General features: G+C 36.4%; 2 protein-coding genes across 2 annotated transcripts in view; one reads left to right on the top strand and one right to left on the bottom strand.

Annotated features, from left to right (window-relative positions):
* The window catches only part of LOC121414463 (probable C-mannosyltransferase DPY19L3), a 56,077-nt gene extending 53,775 nt beyond the window's left edge, over window positions 1-2,302 (bottom strand). The window contains exon 1 of the mRNA XM_041607645.1: window positions 1,770-2,302. Within this exon, the coding sequence (XP_041463579.1) occupies window positions 1,770-2,258 (489 nt within the window). The 5' untranslated portion in view covers window positions 2,259-2,302. The remainder of the gene's footprint in view (window positions 1-1,769) is intronic.
* Window positions 2,303-8,098: 5,796 nt separating this feature from the next.
* Window positions 8,099-15,596, top strand: LOC121414462. The gene is made up of 5 exons (XM_041607644.1): window positions 8,099-8,597; window positions 10,749-10,822; window positions 11,120-11,276; window positions 11,744-11,878; window positions 13,590-15,596. The coding sequence occupies exons 1-5, from the start codon at window positions 8,176-8,178 to the stop codon at window positions 15,217-15,219; spliced, it is 2,418 nt and encodes an 805-aa protein (XP_041463578.1). The 5' UTR covers window positions 8,099-8,175; the 3' UTR covers window positions 15,220-15,596.
* Window positions 15,597-16,348: the final 752 nt, after the last annotated feature.

Genomic DNA, 16,348 nt, shown 5'->3' with positions numbered 1-16,348 from the left:
TAGCTCTTTAAAAAGTCCGTTGACCCCAATTTTTTTTTCATATATCGATAGAGTATTAATTGTAAATTTGATTTCATGTCACCATTGTCCCTAAATTATATCGTGACGTCATCAAATAGGCGCCCAAACTAAAAATTTCATTTTTTTCAAAAATGACGTCATCAAATTTATGCAAATTTGGCTGTAACTTCTCGAATATAGATCATTTTTCGCCCAGATTTCAATATGTTGTAGTTTATAATGTACTCTTTCTCCTCAGTAAAGATGAATATTCGTTTTGAGAAACGCATCATTGCGTAAAACAGCGATGAAAAGAGGCATGTCATTTTTCCTCATTTTGCGTGTAATCTCTATGGGACATGACTTTTTCCCAAAACTAGATTCGACATTCCTCTATTTCGTGAGCCATATCTCCATTTTTTTTCTGTCAGCTTTCCTTGAGCTTTTAACATGTTGTAGCTGAGATTCTGGGCTATCGGAAGAGTGCCCTCCATATTTTGATCAGATGCCGGGATCATGCCCGTATTTCACTTGCAAAATTGGAATTGTAATTTTCAAAATTGCTTACGTGTAATCTCTATGGGGAATATCGTGGCTCAATGGATAACGCATTTGACTTGCTTTCTCGAGGGCGGAGGTTCGATTCCTGGGGTAGAAAAGATGATTTTTTTTTCATTTTTTTTCTTTTTGCCACCTCTTACATGATCCTTTATGATAATTAAAAGGTATGAAAGTTAAAATTTAGCAAGATAAAACAGATTATAATTGTTTTTTTCATATCACATGTATTTTGTGTGTAATCTCTATGGGACATGACTTTTTCTCAAAACTAGATTCGACATTCCTCTATTTCGTGAGCCATATCTCCATTTCTTCTGGTCAGTTTTGCCGGAGCTTTTAATATGTTATAGCTGAGATTCTGGGCTTTCGGTAATGTGCCCTCCACTTTTTGATCAGATGCCGGGATCATGCCCGTTTTTCACTTGCAATATTGGAATTGTAATTCTCAAAATTGCTTACGTGTAAAGTCTATGGGAAACATTAATAATCACATTGAGCAATGGTCAAAATTTATTCTTAGGATGTCTAGAATCAAGATTATCAATCATATCTAAATTATTCATTTCATACATTAGCCGACTCTGAATGAAAAATCATGACAGACCACCTAATTCGTCCGCATGACGAATTAAATTCTAGTTTTTCTTCTTCTCAGGGTCCTTTTTTCTTGGACAAAATAAAAAATTTCAGACACAACACACATCAAAATTCACAATTTTTAAAGCAATCTTGTTGAGTTCACCAATATTTCTCCAATTCTTTTTTAACCAAATTTTATAGTGGTTTGGTGTTCTTCCCAAATTCTGTGAAATTTGTTTGAATTGGTACCTTGGAGACTAGGGACCTTTATGTACATGTAGGGCATGATATTAAAGTTTGAAGGGACCTCACTGCCTGCTATGGTCTTCAGACATGTACATGTAGCTTACAAAAGGTCAACATACTTTGACACTGTTGATGCTCTAAGATCAGGGACACATATATGGAAAGAAAACCTAATGTCAAACATGCCATGCTTAAAAATTGTTCAATCTTCAAGTACTTCAAGAAACATACATGTATGTACATCATAAACTGATTAATGAAAGAATTTGTATAAGGCCCCTTTAATAACAAAATGTACAGTGATTTGGTATTAAACATCACACATGATCACTAAAATGTTCAATTATAGTGTTTTTCAAGTGTACGCTTCAAACAATACTCACCTCAATATGTGTAAACCAGAGAGTGTTTTCATGAAGCATGTAAATGAACCAAGCGTAGGCGACGCCCACACCCAACCCAACGCATATCCCGCAGACCAATATCAGCCAATCATCCCATCCCCACGGTCTCTTCATCCTCCTCGTCCTTCCATTGCACGTTCTCCCGTTCCTCATAGTTCGTCCATTCCTCTGGCCCATTGGATGACCATTGGCTTTCGCCGAATGTCCATTCTTCGCAATGGTCGATTGACCAGCACAGTTTGTTTGACTGACTCTATTTGAATGGGCGGAACTGTTCGGTTTCTGGAGTTTTCCATTGGTGTGTCCGTTGGCAAGAACATCACTTTCGGAGCAGTTTATATGGTTCCTCCCGTTTGCAGTGGGCACTGAAGCTTTAACTGCACTTTCCATTTTTGTATTAGAAGTTGCAAAAGTTGCTCTAAGAATCCAAATTTGGTCTTCCACATTGATTAATTGATAAAATAGCATCCATAATCTTCAGTATTCCAATTATAAAAAAAGTCTCTGGTGATCAATCTGCCATTTGATATGCATACAAAAAAGAAAAAAATATGAATAATCATACTTTAAGAAACACTTGCATACACTGCAAAAAACGGTCGAGTTAAAAACAAAACCACTAGTGTTCACAAATGACCACAACAAGCACTTAACACCAGTGCTGAATTCGAGGTGTTACATGTAGTTTACTACAAATAGTAGCCGATGATACATTTGATGTTGTTTTGACGCTATTCAGTGTTTAACATTATTTGGTGTTACATATTCAAACTATATAGTGTATTTTAACACCTGAGTATGTGGTCCTCCCAGAACACTGAATGGTGTTGTTTTTAACACTCTACAGTGTAATGCAGCTGATGAAACCAAGAAGATGCTACACCACAGTTGACAGTAATTACTAATAGTTAGTATCCTACTTAAAGAATGCAGGAATATTAACTGGGGCTTGTTGAAGTGAGGTACGATGAAATACACACAATATATATCCGTTCCGAACGCAAAGAGCATGCATTCCATCAGAATCGATGATAGGCTATTAGATCATCCATGTGGAAAAGAAGAGCAATAAAACATTCTATATGAAGACGTCAAACGCTGGTAGGAAACCTTGACACTACAAAAAGAAAAGACTCCATCAGAAATAAAAGCCGCTCTGATCTCGAGCGAGAGCGAGAGCGAGCGATTGTGTGTGGTGCATCACTCCAATTTCTGCATTGACCTACTAATAACAGGCATCTCGAAAGCAACCAGATCTTAATACCAAATCATCACAACCTTGAAGGTCTCAGTTACTTTTAAGCAGGGAGCTATTAGAGTCTTTTCATGATTTAAGTGAGAGAGAGAGAGTCAGCTCCACAAGAACCTATTCACAAGATGAATACGAAATCTTTACAAAATCACGGTGTTCAGAGGATATCTCATCATTGAATGCAGGAAAATAAATGACAATTTACAATCGTTGCAAGAAATTTTATAAAGAAAATTTTCTGAAGAAAACTCATTTCTGCAACAGTATGCACTGGCACAGCAACAAACGGGTCTGACTCACTTTTATGACCAATCAAAACTCTAAAGGTGCTTTTGTCTATTCTTCCTTGGAAGCCCTTGGTTCTGGCTGCCAAAATTCAGTGCTATGAACTCTGTATGTTGAAATTGCTTGTAGTCTATAAGAACTTATTAAGAAGGGCTAGTTATGATCAATGTTATGGACAGCCTACATCGTACATCTTCAGCCAAACATGGACGGGCCAAAGGTGGCAAGCACTCCATGACATTTGACAAATGATTAACTCTTGGGAGAGTAAAGTGATCCTGCTACATAGGTTCCAGGTGGGAGGTTTATAACTTGAAAGGAAATTCATAGGAATGAAACTAAAGACGTAAAGGATGGGGCAGGTATTCCCCTTAAGGTGGATGTCTGAAAGTGTCGCCTCCTACGCTATGAAGTTCAATACAGACTTTGTGTAATGAAGATATTAAAGCATGAGTAAAGGCACCATCTGTACAATCCTGATTTTAAAGGACAAGTCCACCCCAACAAAAACTTGATTTGAATAAAAAGAGAAAAAATCAACAAGCATAACACTGAAAATTTCATCAAAATCAGATGTAAAATAAGAAAGTTATGGCATTTTAAAGTTTCGCTTATTTTCAACAAAATAGTTATATGAACGAGCCAGTTACATCCAAATGAGAGAGTTGATGACATCACTCACTCACTATTTCTTTTGTATTTTATTATATGAAATATGAAATATTGTTATTTTCTCGTCATTGTCATGTGAAATGAAGTTTCATTCCTCCCTGAACACGTGGAATTCCATTATTTTAACATTTTGTGCTTCAGGCAAGGAGGTCCTAATTGTCAAATTCGTAAAAATTGAAATATTGTATAATTCAAAAAAAAAAAAAAATAAATAGTGAGTGACATCATCGACTCTCTCCTTTGGATGTAACTGGCTCGTTCATATAACTATTTTGTTGAAAATAAGCGAAACTTTGAAATGTCATAACTTTCTTATTTTACATCCGATTTTGATGAAATTTTTCTGAGGTGGACTTGACCTTTAAAGCCCTTATTCAAAATTGGTCAAGTTAGAGAATACAGAAAGTACCCATAATCAGTTTCCATTCATAAATAGAAAAATGTCAAACTAAAGTTTTGGGGTCAACCAACTCAAACCGTGGCCCCTAAGCCAGAAATGATTTCTTCGCAAAAATTCACTTCTGGTGAAAATCAACAAATAATTCATGATTTGCTTGTTTATTTTAAAAGAAATTCTTGATCACATAAAATTCAACCATTGGCAACCCTTTGCAGATGCTGGGCTTTCATAAAAGTGGTATGTCGCTGAAATCAAACACCACTCTATTTTTCGTAGCCCTTTATACCATGGTCACATTTGTTCTACGGCGGCCGTAAGGCGAGTCGAAAACAGCCGTTTTATCAATTTTGATTCAAACCACCTATATGTAGTTGGATAAAAAAAATGTTAAAACGGCTGTTTTCGACTCGCCGTACGGCCACCGTAGAACAAATGTGACCATGGCATTAAAGTCTGTCCCTTGATATTTTTCCAGCATAGAAAAGTGCCATCAGACATGCAATAATGATGCATTTGGGCAATTCCACAAAATGATCAACCTTTTTGTAAGTCCGACCCCCATTTTTCTCAAGTCTTCCTTGACTTCATAATCAAGTCATGGTCCTTTGAGAACATTACAGACTATCAAAAGAACAAGAAATCAGAGACAGCAAATTTCATGAAGGTCCCACTTTTAGGGGGTCGGACACATATTTTATGGAATTGCCCATTTGTTTCTTTAATGTTCATTATAAAATTCCACACATTCAAACATATATATATATATATATATATATATATATATATATAAGAGCAACACGTTTTTTTTTCCAGTGTAAATGACTCAATCACTAGACACTTCAAGACCATACCGTGGCCTTGATCAGATACCTTAGGAGAGGGCGACGCCCACCTGATGCAGAAAGACTCAATGAAAGATAAGTTCAACCATCATCAATCCACAGTAATACTAGTATTCCATGCCATAACCCAAAGGACAAGTTCAAGGAGTCTCCCACAGAGCAGAAAAAGTTTTGAATTCCACCTAAGGAAAAGTAAAAATCAAAGCTATTGAAACATCTCATGAAGTCAAAATGATTATTATTAAAGAAAACTATAGATTTCTTCAGTTTTTTAATGTTCAATGTTTGCAGGGTAAGTGTAATTTGTAAAAACCAATGCATTGAATTCCCTTTCATAAAGACTTGTAATAATTACAAATTCAATATTTCTATTACCAAGTTGTGTCAGTCAGATTAAAAGATTTATTTTTAGTAGCCTTTAACTGTTTAATATTGAAATTTTGTTATGATATTAACAAGTTTTATGAAGGGGGGGGGGGGCATTACTCTCAGTTGGGCTAAAAACATGAGAGGCAAACATATTCTGCCAAGCAAAAATAGAAAGGTCGTCAAAATTATGTCAAGGGGAAGGCACTCTGCCCCCCCCCCCCCCCCCACCCTTTGCATGTGAATCCCAGTAATGTAAGGAAAAATCAGTGAGAACCTGCCAAAACTATTTCTTTATGAATCAGCATGTTCACTGTACGAGAATATAAATTTAGTTGAGAAGTGTCACATGTATTGAGTACATGTATTCACCCAAATGACACATTTCATTTCTTGCTTTGGAGACTTTCTGATGGCAAGGAACAATAATGAACAATAAGTAAAACACATTGCTTGGAACTTTTCCTCATTTGCATTCTCACGACATCAATTGATTTGAAAATAATGGTTTTACTCATTTCAATATATGCCCTCCATATCACCCCTAATGAAGGTACGATTTTCGACAAAAGGTTTCTATCAATTTGCCACAAGCATATTACCACACAGTTGGCAAAATGGTTTCAGTAACTACTATATTCTCATGCTTTCAGTAATTTGCCTGGAGCCCAATAATATTCGAGAATCAGTCACGCTAGCTGTGCAATTGTAGGTTTCACCTCAGGTTTTAAAGTTGCAATTGTAGTACGGATCTGTTGGATTTGTGGCCACATACCACACATAATCCACAGCTTTGTAATAAAGTATAAAAGAAAACAATGAATTAGAATAAACCTTTTGGTCTGATTTTACAAGTCCCTGCATTTTAAATATAGGTATTGAGAAAATAAACTTTTTCATCTTTTTTTACAGGAGGGGGGAGTGAGGTGGTAGAAATGTTCAAATTTATCTATTTTCTTTACCAAGATTGAAGATAGATAAGATAATATACAGTATGTTATAGTAGATTTTCCATCATAATTCATTGGCTATAAGATAAACTTGCAATGCATGCTAAAGCTCCGCGGCATGTATACTTCATGTACATAATAATAGGGAAGCACATGCAGCTATTCATCACACAGACTGCCAAATTTATACAGTTTTGAACAGAGGGTGATGTCACACTGTTATATTGAATATTATACTGTACGACACCATTTTCATTACCGTCCTAAAACTAGTTTTTAATAATGTGTAATGAGAATGGTCGGAGTGGTCTTGGATGCAATCTTCTAAACTGATTCAGAAAAATACATGTACCTTGCAAAGTAGTTTTGAAGATTGCTTTGCCTTGTTAAACTGGTTTTAGTCTTTAGTGAGGACACAACCATTTTTCTGGAAGCGATTTTTACACATTTCAAGTGCGCTACTCTACACACTGTGTGTGGAATGCCTATGCTGCAGTTTCAAATTTGGCGCAAAACATGTCATCCCACTGAGAGTGTCCACATAGGCACAAGACCGCTTTACGTGAAGTGATTTTGAAAACCATTTTTGGGTGATCAAATGGGAACGCTAGCAAAGCTATCTTCCAAACTGGTTTCCTGAACCAGTTTCCAGTACTAAACTAGTTTAAGAAAGTGTAATGAGAACAGGGTCTAAATGCATTTATTACAGCTCTAGTCACATGACATTTTAATCTATCACTGATTCGAGTCATTTATAACATATAAAAGGCATAATCGGTTTTTCAAAGCTGGATCCTCTCTTTGAACTAGACAAACTTGAACAGTCCATCAATAGGCTTTCATATTGCTATGATATACCCTTTTATACCACAAAGGCAATCATCAACAAAGTGCTCATTAGCTTGCTAAATGTTGTTCATCTGATTCAGATTAGAATTACAGATAAGGATTGTGACCAATAGCACCACATGGACCATGAAAATCAATTATGAATTATGAAAAATGGCTGATTGTAATTTGCTGAACATCAATCAAGTCACCTAAAATGTATTGTTATTCTGGTCATGACAAGAAAACTGTCAGTATATTTCAATATAATTATAAAGTACACTATTGTATTTCTCTAAATTGCGAATGCTGTCTTGAAAATGAAATTATACTGAAGCTCATTGCATAGCACTGGGAATCAACTTTGAGGGGAGAGGATAGTTCAACTATCAGGGGAGTTATTTTGCTACACATGTACATAATAATTTACGAATCTGATTTTAAAGGGATGCTAAAGTCGCCAATCGTGGTGGTTTTGAGGTAGGCCTGGCTCGAGTAATCTTCGCAAATCTCCGTTCATCGTCGGCAACCCGAGAACTCAATGTAGAGATACGCGGTGGGCCTTGCTTTCGAAAAATATCGAATAGGAACGGTCGTTCACGATCGCTTGAAGGCCTACGGTGGGCGGCGATTGGCGAGTCGAGTAGGCTTGGAAAAAGCCTAAAGATCGCCAGCGCACTTCCGGGTATCTCCGGCCGGCCAGCCACACAGTCTCCGATCGCCTGCCTCCGTATTTTTACCAAATTCTAAAGCTGAATATTCTAGCTGTTTTCTTGTCATATCACGCATTATGGAGAAAGGGAAATCGTCTTGGGATAGCTCAAGAGTAAGGCTTCGGACAGCGCATGAATCTTGGATGACACAAAGGGCAATTTTTGTAAAAGAGAGTGGAATAAGAAGCAACTACGACGAAGAATTTGCGCATCATCTCTTGCGGCAACATGGTGCGATGTGCACTAGTATAACCAAACCATGTACCCCTTCCGCCGAACTATCAGGGCGGACAAGAGGCACCGCCGGCACCAGCGATGCTGTGAGTGTGAGTGGCTCTGCCTCGAGCTCTGGCTCTGCCCCTGGGCTTGGCTGTGTCACTGAGAGTGGTGGTGGTAGATCTAATTCTGATGTTGGAGCTCAACCTCAACTTCAAGTCGCTGAGCCACCCCAGGCTCAAGTTATTAGGGATCCTCCTCGACTCACTCCTATAAAGATCCGGTAAGGATGAGTGGACTATATGCGTACTTAGTATTTCTAAAAAGTAAAGAACATTTTCTATTTTTCAAAATTATGAAAATATTGTACATTACATCACTTATCTAGTACAGTGTATCTAGACTGCTTGTTCGAATTGGCCTTATTGGATGGCCTTGAGTGTGATGCTTTGAAATATTTACGAGCTGAAGCACATTATTGGATGAGTCAAAGACGAATCAAATATTGTTCTTCAACGAGTAACAATATTTCTATCCCACGAAAATTCCCATCCCACGAAAATTCCCATCCCACAAAAATTGGTCATCCAAGATACCCCCACAAATCTAAACATAAATTAATGTTCATTTAGTAGTAGGCCTAACAAATTCACACACATGCATTGCATTGTACGTAAAATTCTCACATAAATTACATGTAGCTGTAGCTTGCATCGCATCATCTGCATAATTATGAAGAGCGCAACTAATACGCAATTTCGTTGTGACGTAACAATAGCTTTATGCGCACAATCATTTATTAACCAATGATAATCTTTTGGGTGGGGCAAAATATTCATTTCGTCCAATATTTTCAATCAATTTTAATATTTTGTCTCCTTGAAACAATCTCGCAAGATGCCAAAAAATATCTGCACCTCAAAACTCTACATCTAAATAATTTTTAATATTTTGACATATACTTCTTCATCGTGGAGCCTTGAAACTTCCCATAGATGCATACATGTAAGCGAGACCTCTACACCCTGATGGATTTAGAAATCCATATTTAGAGGCCAGGGTGAAATCAGTTTGTATACATTGTATGTACTTATTTTATGAACATTCATACGCCTAATGCATATGAGGGGATAAAAATTATTTCACTACAGTGTATGAGTATGAATGTGAAAAATGAGAGGTTTCTTTCCAGACCGATCTCGTGTACTTGTAGATCCCTTGATCCGTCATTAAAGCAAATACAATAGGATTGACCCTTGAACCGCTCTGTTATGACATACATGTACCTTCGATTAGCGATGTTACAAAATGCCGTTTTGAAGAACAATTTAGAGATGACAATTTTTATTTGACAAATACTAGTAATAAAATCTAATGCGTGATTATGAATAAATTATAATTATTTTTAATCAAGTTTCAAATTTCATTACATTATTTACATGTACATGTATCTATAAATTGTACTTTCAAGGCTCGGTGATGAAGAAGCACATGTATATGTTAAAATATTTTTTAATATCATCACGGAGTCCTCAAGGCTATGTTCGACACCGATAGTCGAGACCGAGTCATGACCTACATTGCATTGTCATTTGTCATTGGCTAACCTGTGACTGTTAAATATTGTCAATTTCTGGGGATTTATTGAACGATTTCTGACACTTCAATCGCTCTCCTGACTTCCATGAATTGAAAGCACTGTACATGCACAAAAACGACCCTCAACAAACAACATGTAACATACTAGACCACTTTAATTGATTAGCTCATACAAATATTGAGAAAATGCTCTTTAGACTCTAGAGGTACATTTTTGTTTAGTTTATTGTTAATAGCAATAGTGTATGGTATTGCATTATGCCTGTACCTGCTGTAAATAATATTTTTAAGCAGTAGATCTCTAGGCAACCCCCCAAAAATAGTTATTTAGATAAAATTGAATGAAATAAATAGGCCTACAGATATATGAAATGGGCAGAGTATTACAAGAAATAGAATTTCAAATATTTGTCAAAATGTTACTCATGTGATCTTGTTAGGAAGGTGTCAAACTGAAAATTACATACAGATGATGTGGGCTCTATATTGAAATGAGGATGTAATTGAGGAATGCTCTACATGGACTCTAAATATAGGATACTGCTCATTTGGTTGCAGTTGATCAATCAAGTTATGCGTGCATGTAAATCACAGTATAAATTACTTTTACAAAGTTCAGATCATTTGATAGAGCAAAAATTTAAAAGGCTGGGCACAAGTGAAGACATTTCTTTTCTTGTTCATCCTTCTTCAGATCTATTTGGCTGTGCTGTGTTGGGATATATATTCTCAATATTGGTCATTGAATAATGATAGTTGAATGTAAGTAGTTAGACAAGATACCATTAAATGAATTGCATACTTTATTGAATAACTTTGCCATTGCTGTTTTCAGGAGTGAACCAGCCCACCGATCACAGCATGCCGATGCAATGCAGGAAGAACCAGCCGGTCCTTCAATTCACTTTGGTATGTATAATAAAATGTGATTAACACGTTTTGAGCTTTTGAATGATGTATTATTGATACAATGCAGTGAGAATACTCACTGTACTTCAACTTTCTCCCCAAGAACTATTATAAATCTATTAATTTGGGTATCATCCTTCTTGAAAGAAGTAAAGAACCATGTGAATTGTTCCCTTCAAATGTGATTGAGATGTACCTGTCATAAAGCTTACAGAGGTCATGCAAATTCACATGATTATTTTCTTGTTTACCTTCAATATGGTTATATTGTTTCCCCTTTTCCCATTGATATTACAGCCCCTGCTGTCAGCTCTACACCAAAAGATGTAGCTCCATCTGACGAACCCACTGAAGGTTGTATTTTCCCTGCACCTGCAGCTTCTGGTTTGTCTAAATCCAGTTCAAGGAAGAAATTGTTTGCCTCTGTTCCTCTGCTAGATCATACATACTTCAGGTATATTGAACTTACATAGAATTTGACTTTTTGTTGATTCATTAGTTTAATCCCTTTCTAGGCAAACACATGCTTTTACAAAACTGTACATCATGAATGTTAATGAATTCTCCAGTTATTTATTTTGTATTCAATTTTAAATTATTCAATCTTCAGCTTTGATGCATAATTTCCATTGTTGATCCTCTTCACATTGGATGAAACTCAGAAACTGAGCATCTCAGTCTTTGTCATGGTCAATATTCAAGACTAGTAGTTAGCTGCTATCTTTTTCTGGTATCTGATTTCTTCAACTAACTGTTATATTTCAGTTTTGGGGATTAGCAGAAAGGATTTTATTTCTGTATTGTCTTTTCAGGTGTTTGTTTTCATGAATCTTTGAAGTACAATGAATTACATGCACATTGCAAAGAACTGATGAATGAATTATTTAAACTCATTTTTTATTTCATTCTTTTTTTTTGCAGGGAACCCTTAGACTTTCCAGATTCAGACTCGGAGGATAGTTTGAATTATGAAGAATTTCCTGCTGAGAATGCACAGATAACATCAACTGTACCACAGCAAGGAGTGGATCGCGCAGAAGACACTCCAGAATATGTGTAAGTTAACTTAAAAAGTTTATTTGACAGGGTTAGCAACCAAAAGCAATTTACAAATATCAAATCACAGATTTGAATCATAATATTTGGTTTTAGAAAATCAGAATATCAAATTAATCAATTTATTTTATAACTTGCAGATCATGATTTAAATCACACCTTTAACCCTAAATAGACTGGGCTATTTCGACGCCTAAGAAGACTGGGGGGGGGGGGGGCTGATGATCTCGGCTGTCGATCGCGCGATCGCGACGAAAATTGGCACACGCATTACCCATGGCATTATCTACAAAACTATAACATCAAATTTTGCAAAAAATCTCATGTCTCATTAATTATGCTAATTTATGCGTAAAATCTTAAGTTTGCTCTAATTGATAAAATAATGCCCCTGAAATGCTAATTTTTGTTTCACATACTCTAGATAGGCATCTGATCAAATTGATTTTTAAAAAATTTCAAAATCACATTTATTTTCTTATGTATTCTATTGTTTTCTAAATTTCTTATGTATTTCTTTGTTTTTCGACTTTTTGTTTTTTATTGTTTTTTCAATGTAAATTGTTGGGGGCTTTATTTTGACCATAAACAAGATAAAATTAATTGATTTTAAGCAGTAAAAGGAAAACTAATGATACATTTATGAATTTTGGCTAAGAACACTATTTGCATTGGATTTGTACACAAATTCACATTTTGGAGTAATTTTGGGTCTGCATGCACTTACGAAATGTTGCATAATTTTGGAACCGCGTACCCGGGGGTCACAATTTTGGTCTCAAAAGTTGCACGAGACTTGAAAGTAAAAAGTCAGCGAGCGACGCGGTCAAAAAATTTCACGCGGCTGATTTATCGCGAAAAATGTCGAGGGGGGGCTGAATCAGCCCCCCCCCAGTCTTTTTAGGGTAAAAAGATAAGAATTTCACAAATAGTCAACCCTTTATTTCACAAGTGATATTGGATACACATTCCAAATTTCTATCATGTAAAGTTGTGAAGATTCAATCTGTGCCTTTATAATTGAGCTCCCTCTAGTCTATGACTCACATTTGACATGATTAATGGCAACATATTGGACTTTTATTCCATCTTAATTGGTCATAAACCTTAGATTTTAAGCAAAGATGATTTTCATGATTTCATATGAGATGTAGAAATCAGCAGTATTGTTTTATTTGTATCAGATTTAGTTATGGCACAAAGGCACATGTCAGGCTAAGAAAAAATAACTGGACATTAATATTTGGATACGGGGAAACTCTCCAAATTATTGATAAACATAAAATTATATCCTTATTTGAAAATTTTAATGCATTCGATTTGAATTTTGGCAATGCAACATACCAAAATATGCATAACTTTCATTTTGAATGAGTGCGTAGATGCTACACGAATTATATGTGGGAAACGGTAGCTCTCTTTCAGTCAACCTAAATTCCTTCTAATTTTTTTGTAAATCAATGAAGCAGGTCTGTTACAATGGTAATGTTTTTTTCTTAATTTTAACGAAAAAATTATACACCACGAAATTAAGTTTTTATTCATTCATAGATATTGTATAGGGTAGGCAAAGGTGAGATTTGCTAGTTTATGTCACACTTTATTGATACGATGACCATTCGTTGACCTAAAAATATAAATCATCAGTCTTATGATTACTACATATATTTTTATTCTCATGTATTCTTTGTTTTCCTATGGATTTTCACAGGTTTGAGGAACATTTTCTGGATGGCCTGGATGTCAACGTTTTTGACCTAAATCTTGGAGCTGAGGAAGATGTTGAGGATTTCACTGGAGAAGAGGACAGTACTGAAGAAGAGGATGAGATAGAAGCAAGAGCACACATCAGTGCACCGAAGTGCATCGCTTATGTGGATCGACTGGTAGATTTGTTAAGAAACATTCATGGGGAGCGATGCAAAAAGTGCAATTCAAGGCTCCAATACAACACTGTGCAGAAAGGAACAGCTCTCCTAGTAAAATGGGAATGTAAGAATCGTCATGGAAGTTCGTGGAGTTCCCAACCGAAATTCCGTGGCATGTTTTCTGGCAACCTCCACGTATCAGCCTCACTTTTAGCATCTGGGAACAGTTTCCAGAAGATTGCAACAATGGCAAAGTTTACGAACTTGTACTTTCTATCGAGGACCCATTTTACTAACATCCAGAAATTGTATGTTGCGCCAGCAATCAACGAGTTCTACGCAAAGAAACAAGAAGAACTATTTGAGATGTACAGGGGGCGTGATGTGGTTCTGTCTGGTGATGGTCGTGCAGATTCTCCAGGATACAGCGCGAGTATGATGACATACTCCTTCTGTGATGAGGAGGAGAAGAAGATACTACATACAACAACTGTACTTGTGCAGGAGGCAGGGGGTAAATCGCCAAACATGGAGCGAATAGGCTTTGAGCGGGGCCTAGACTATGTGAAGAGCAAGATTAATGTCACCTGTGTTGTCACGGATGCCCACCCACAGATAGCCGCACTAATGAAACGAACAAAAAAATATGAGTCAATCCAACATCAATGGGATATATGGCACGGGTGCAAGAACTTGATGAAAAAAGTGAGCAATGTGTCGCAGCAGAAGGGATGCGAAGATCTTCAGCCATGGGTACCAAAGATATCGAACCACTTTTGGTACTCTGCCAAAACATGCGACAGAGATGTGGCAAAACTTGCTGGGAACCTGAATGGGATGCTGCATCATATAGTTGATGAGCATGAGTGGCTTTTCACTACTGATGACAGACCGGGAATGTGTCAGCATGGAGAGCTCATGGAAGAGAGGGAAACGGCTTGGTTGAAACCAGGGAGTACCCCTCACGTTAAACTGTATGACATACTTCATGACAAGCGGTTCATGAAGACACTAAAGTACTATACTGATTTCAGGCATACTGGTAGCTTGGAAGCTTTCCATTCGACACTCCTCATGTACGCTACAAAGCGAAGTTTCTTCACAATGGTAGGCTACATCAGCAGAGTGAAGCTTGCTGTCCTCGACACTAACTTTCATGCGAACAGGAAGCAAGCCACAACCAAGGATGGCAAGTTAAAGTGGAGAAGGAAGTACAACAAACGCTCCAAGAAGTATGTGGTTGTTCCGGTTCCAGAGCCCAAATCGTATGCCTACATGCCTGATCTCATCACTGCCATCTACTCAAAGCGAGCAACAACACCTGGTCATATTTCCCAGCACGTTTCCATGGCGGAAGATGATCCTAGACGTGTCCATCCCACCATCTCGATGAAGAGGCCAGAACCAACGGAAGAGCTTGTAGTCAAGCATCAGAGCCGCTTTGCATTGAATGAGCAATGCCCTGGAGATTAAATTGGAGTCTTGTTAGCACTGCTGATTCCATTTTTCTCCATACAACTATTGACTTGAAATAAACTTCATTGGTTGATATGCAAGTAATTTTTTGCCTGTGCTACACATTTGAAATATCTGAATTGATTTTGAGGAAGACAGACTCAAATTAATTTCTTCATTGTTCACAGGATCCTTGTCACATTTTATGAATTTTTCATTCAAATTGTTTTTTTTCATATTCTCTTCAATTAAGACTGCATTGTAATAGTATTTTTATTGAAGTGTTTTCATTTACAATTTAAAGTGTCAAATTAGTTTCAAATTTAACCATGTCTCAAGTGCTCCTTGTCAAGCCAAGTTTGTTCTTGTCAAACTGCCCCCCCACTTCCAGATTTCGACTGCGAAAAGTGTGATTGATGCAAAATGCAGAGGATGTCATCTCTGGAGGTTTTTTTATTCTCTAACATTTTATGTTGTTTTTCTTAACGTGAATGAAGTATGCCAACAGCATTTATTCCTATTTTTGTTTTTTAATAGTGTTTTGATACCAATTTTCTTTGCAAAAATTTGGTGAACACATTTTCAATGCTTTGTTTATGAAAAAATGTCAGACTTATATTAATACTTTTTACAAGTATTGTACATGTAAATGAATTAATTGTTTTATTCTTAAATATTTTATTACATTTTATGACTGGATGTGTACCGAAATTGACTTTTGTCAGAAGTCAAATCTTTTAGGGCCACAACACAGAGAATTTGTTTGAAGAGTTGTTTGCATGATATGATTACAGACTTGACTTTGGTGAGTATTTGCCTTATATACAAGGGCGACATGTACAAGTTTGCCTGTAGTTTTGTACATAAGCAGATAATAGGCAGTGGTAAGAAAATATCAAAATATATTCTTAATTTTAAAACAAACCAAATTCTCTGTGAGGATCTGTATGTGTTCCTCAGGGTTATGAAACTAGAATTCAAATGTACTTTTTTTAACAAAAAGGACAGTAATCATTACATACATGTAAGTGTTGAGGATGTGTGTGTATCACATTTCAATTTGATGAAATAATTCATTGTCATTCAAAAACAATTTAAATGTCTGTTCACAATGACAATGTTTTTGTTGTGCACATCTTTTTATTGA

Source organism: Lytechinus variegatus, chromosome 4 (assembly GCF_018143015.1).
Source record: "Lytechinus variegatus isolate NC3 chromosome 4, Lvar_3.0, whole genome shotgun sequence".
Taxonomy (NCBI): Eukaryota; Metazoa; Echinodermata; class Echinoidea; order Temnopleuroida; family Toxopneustidae; genus Lytechinus; species Lytechinus variegatus.
This window is presented reverse-complemented; position numbering and strand designations above follow the sequence as displayed.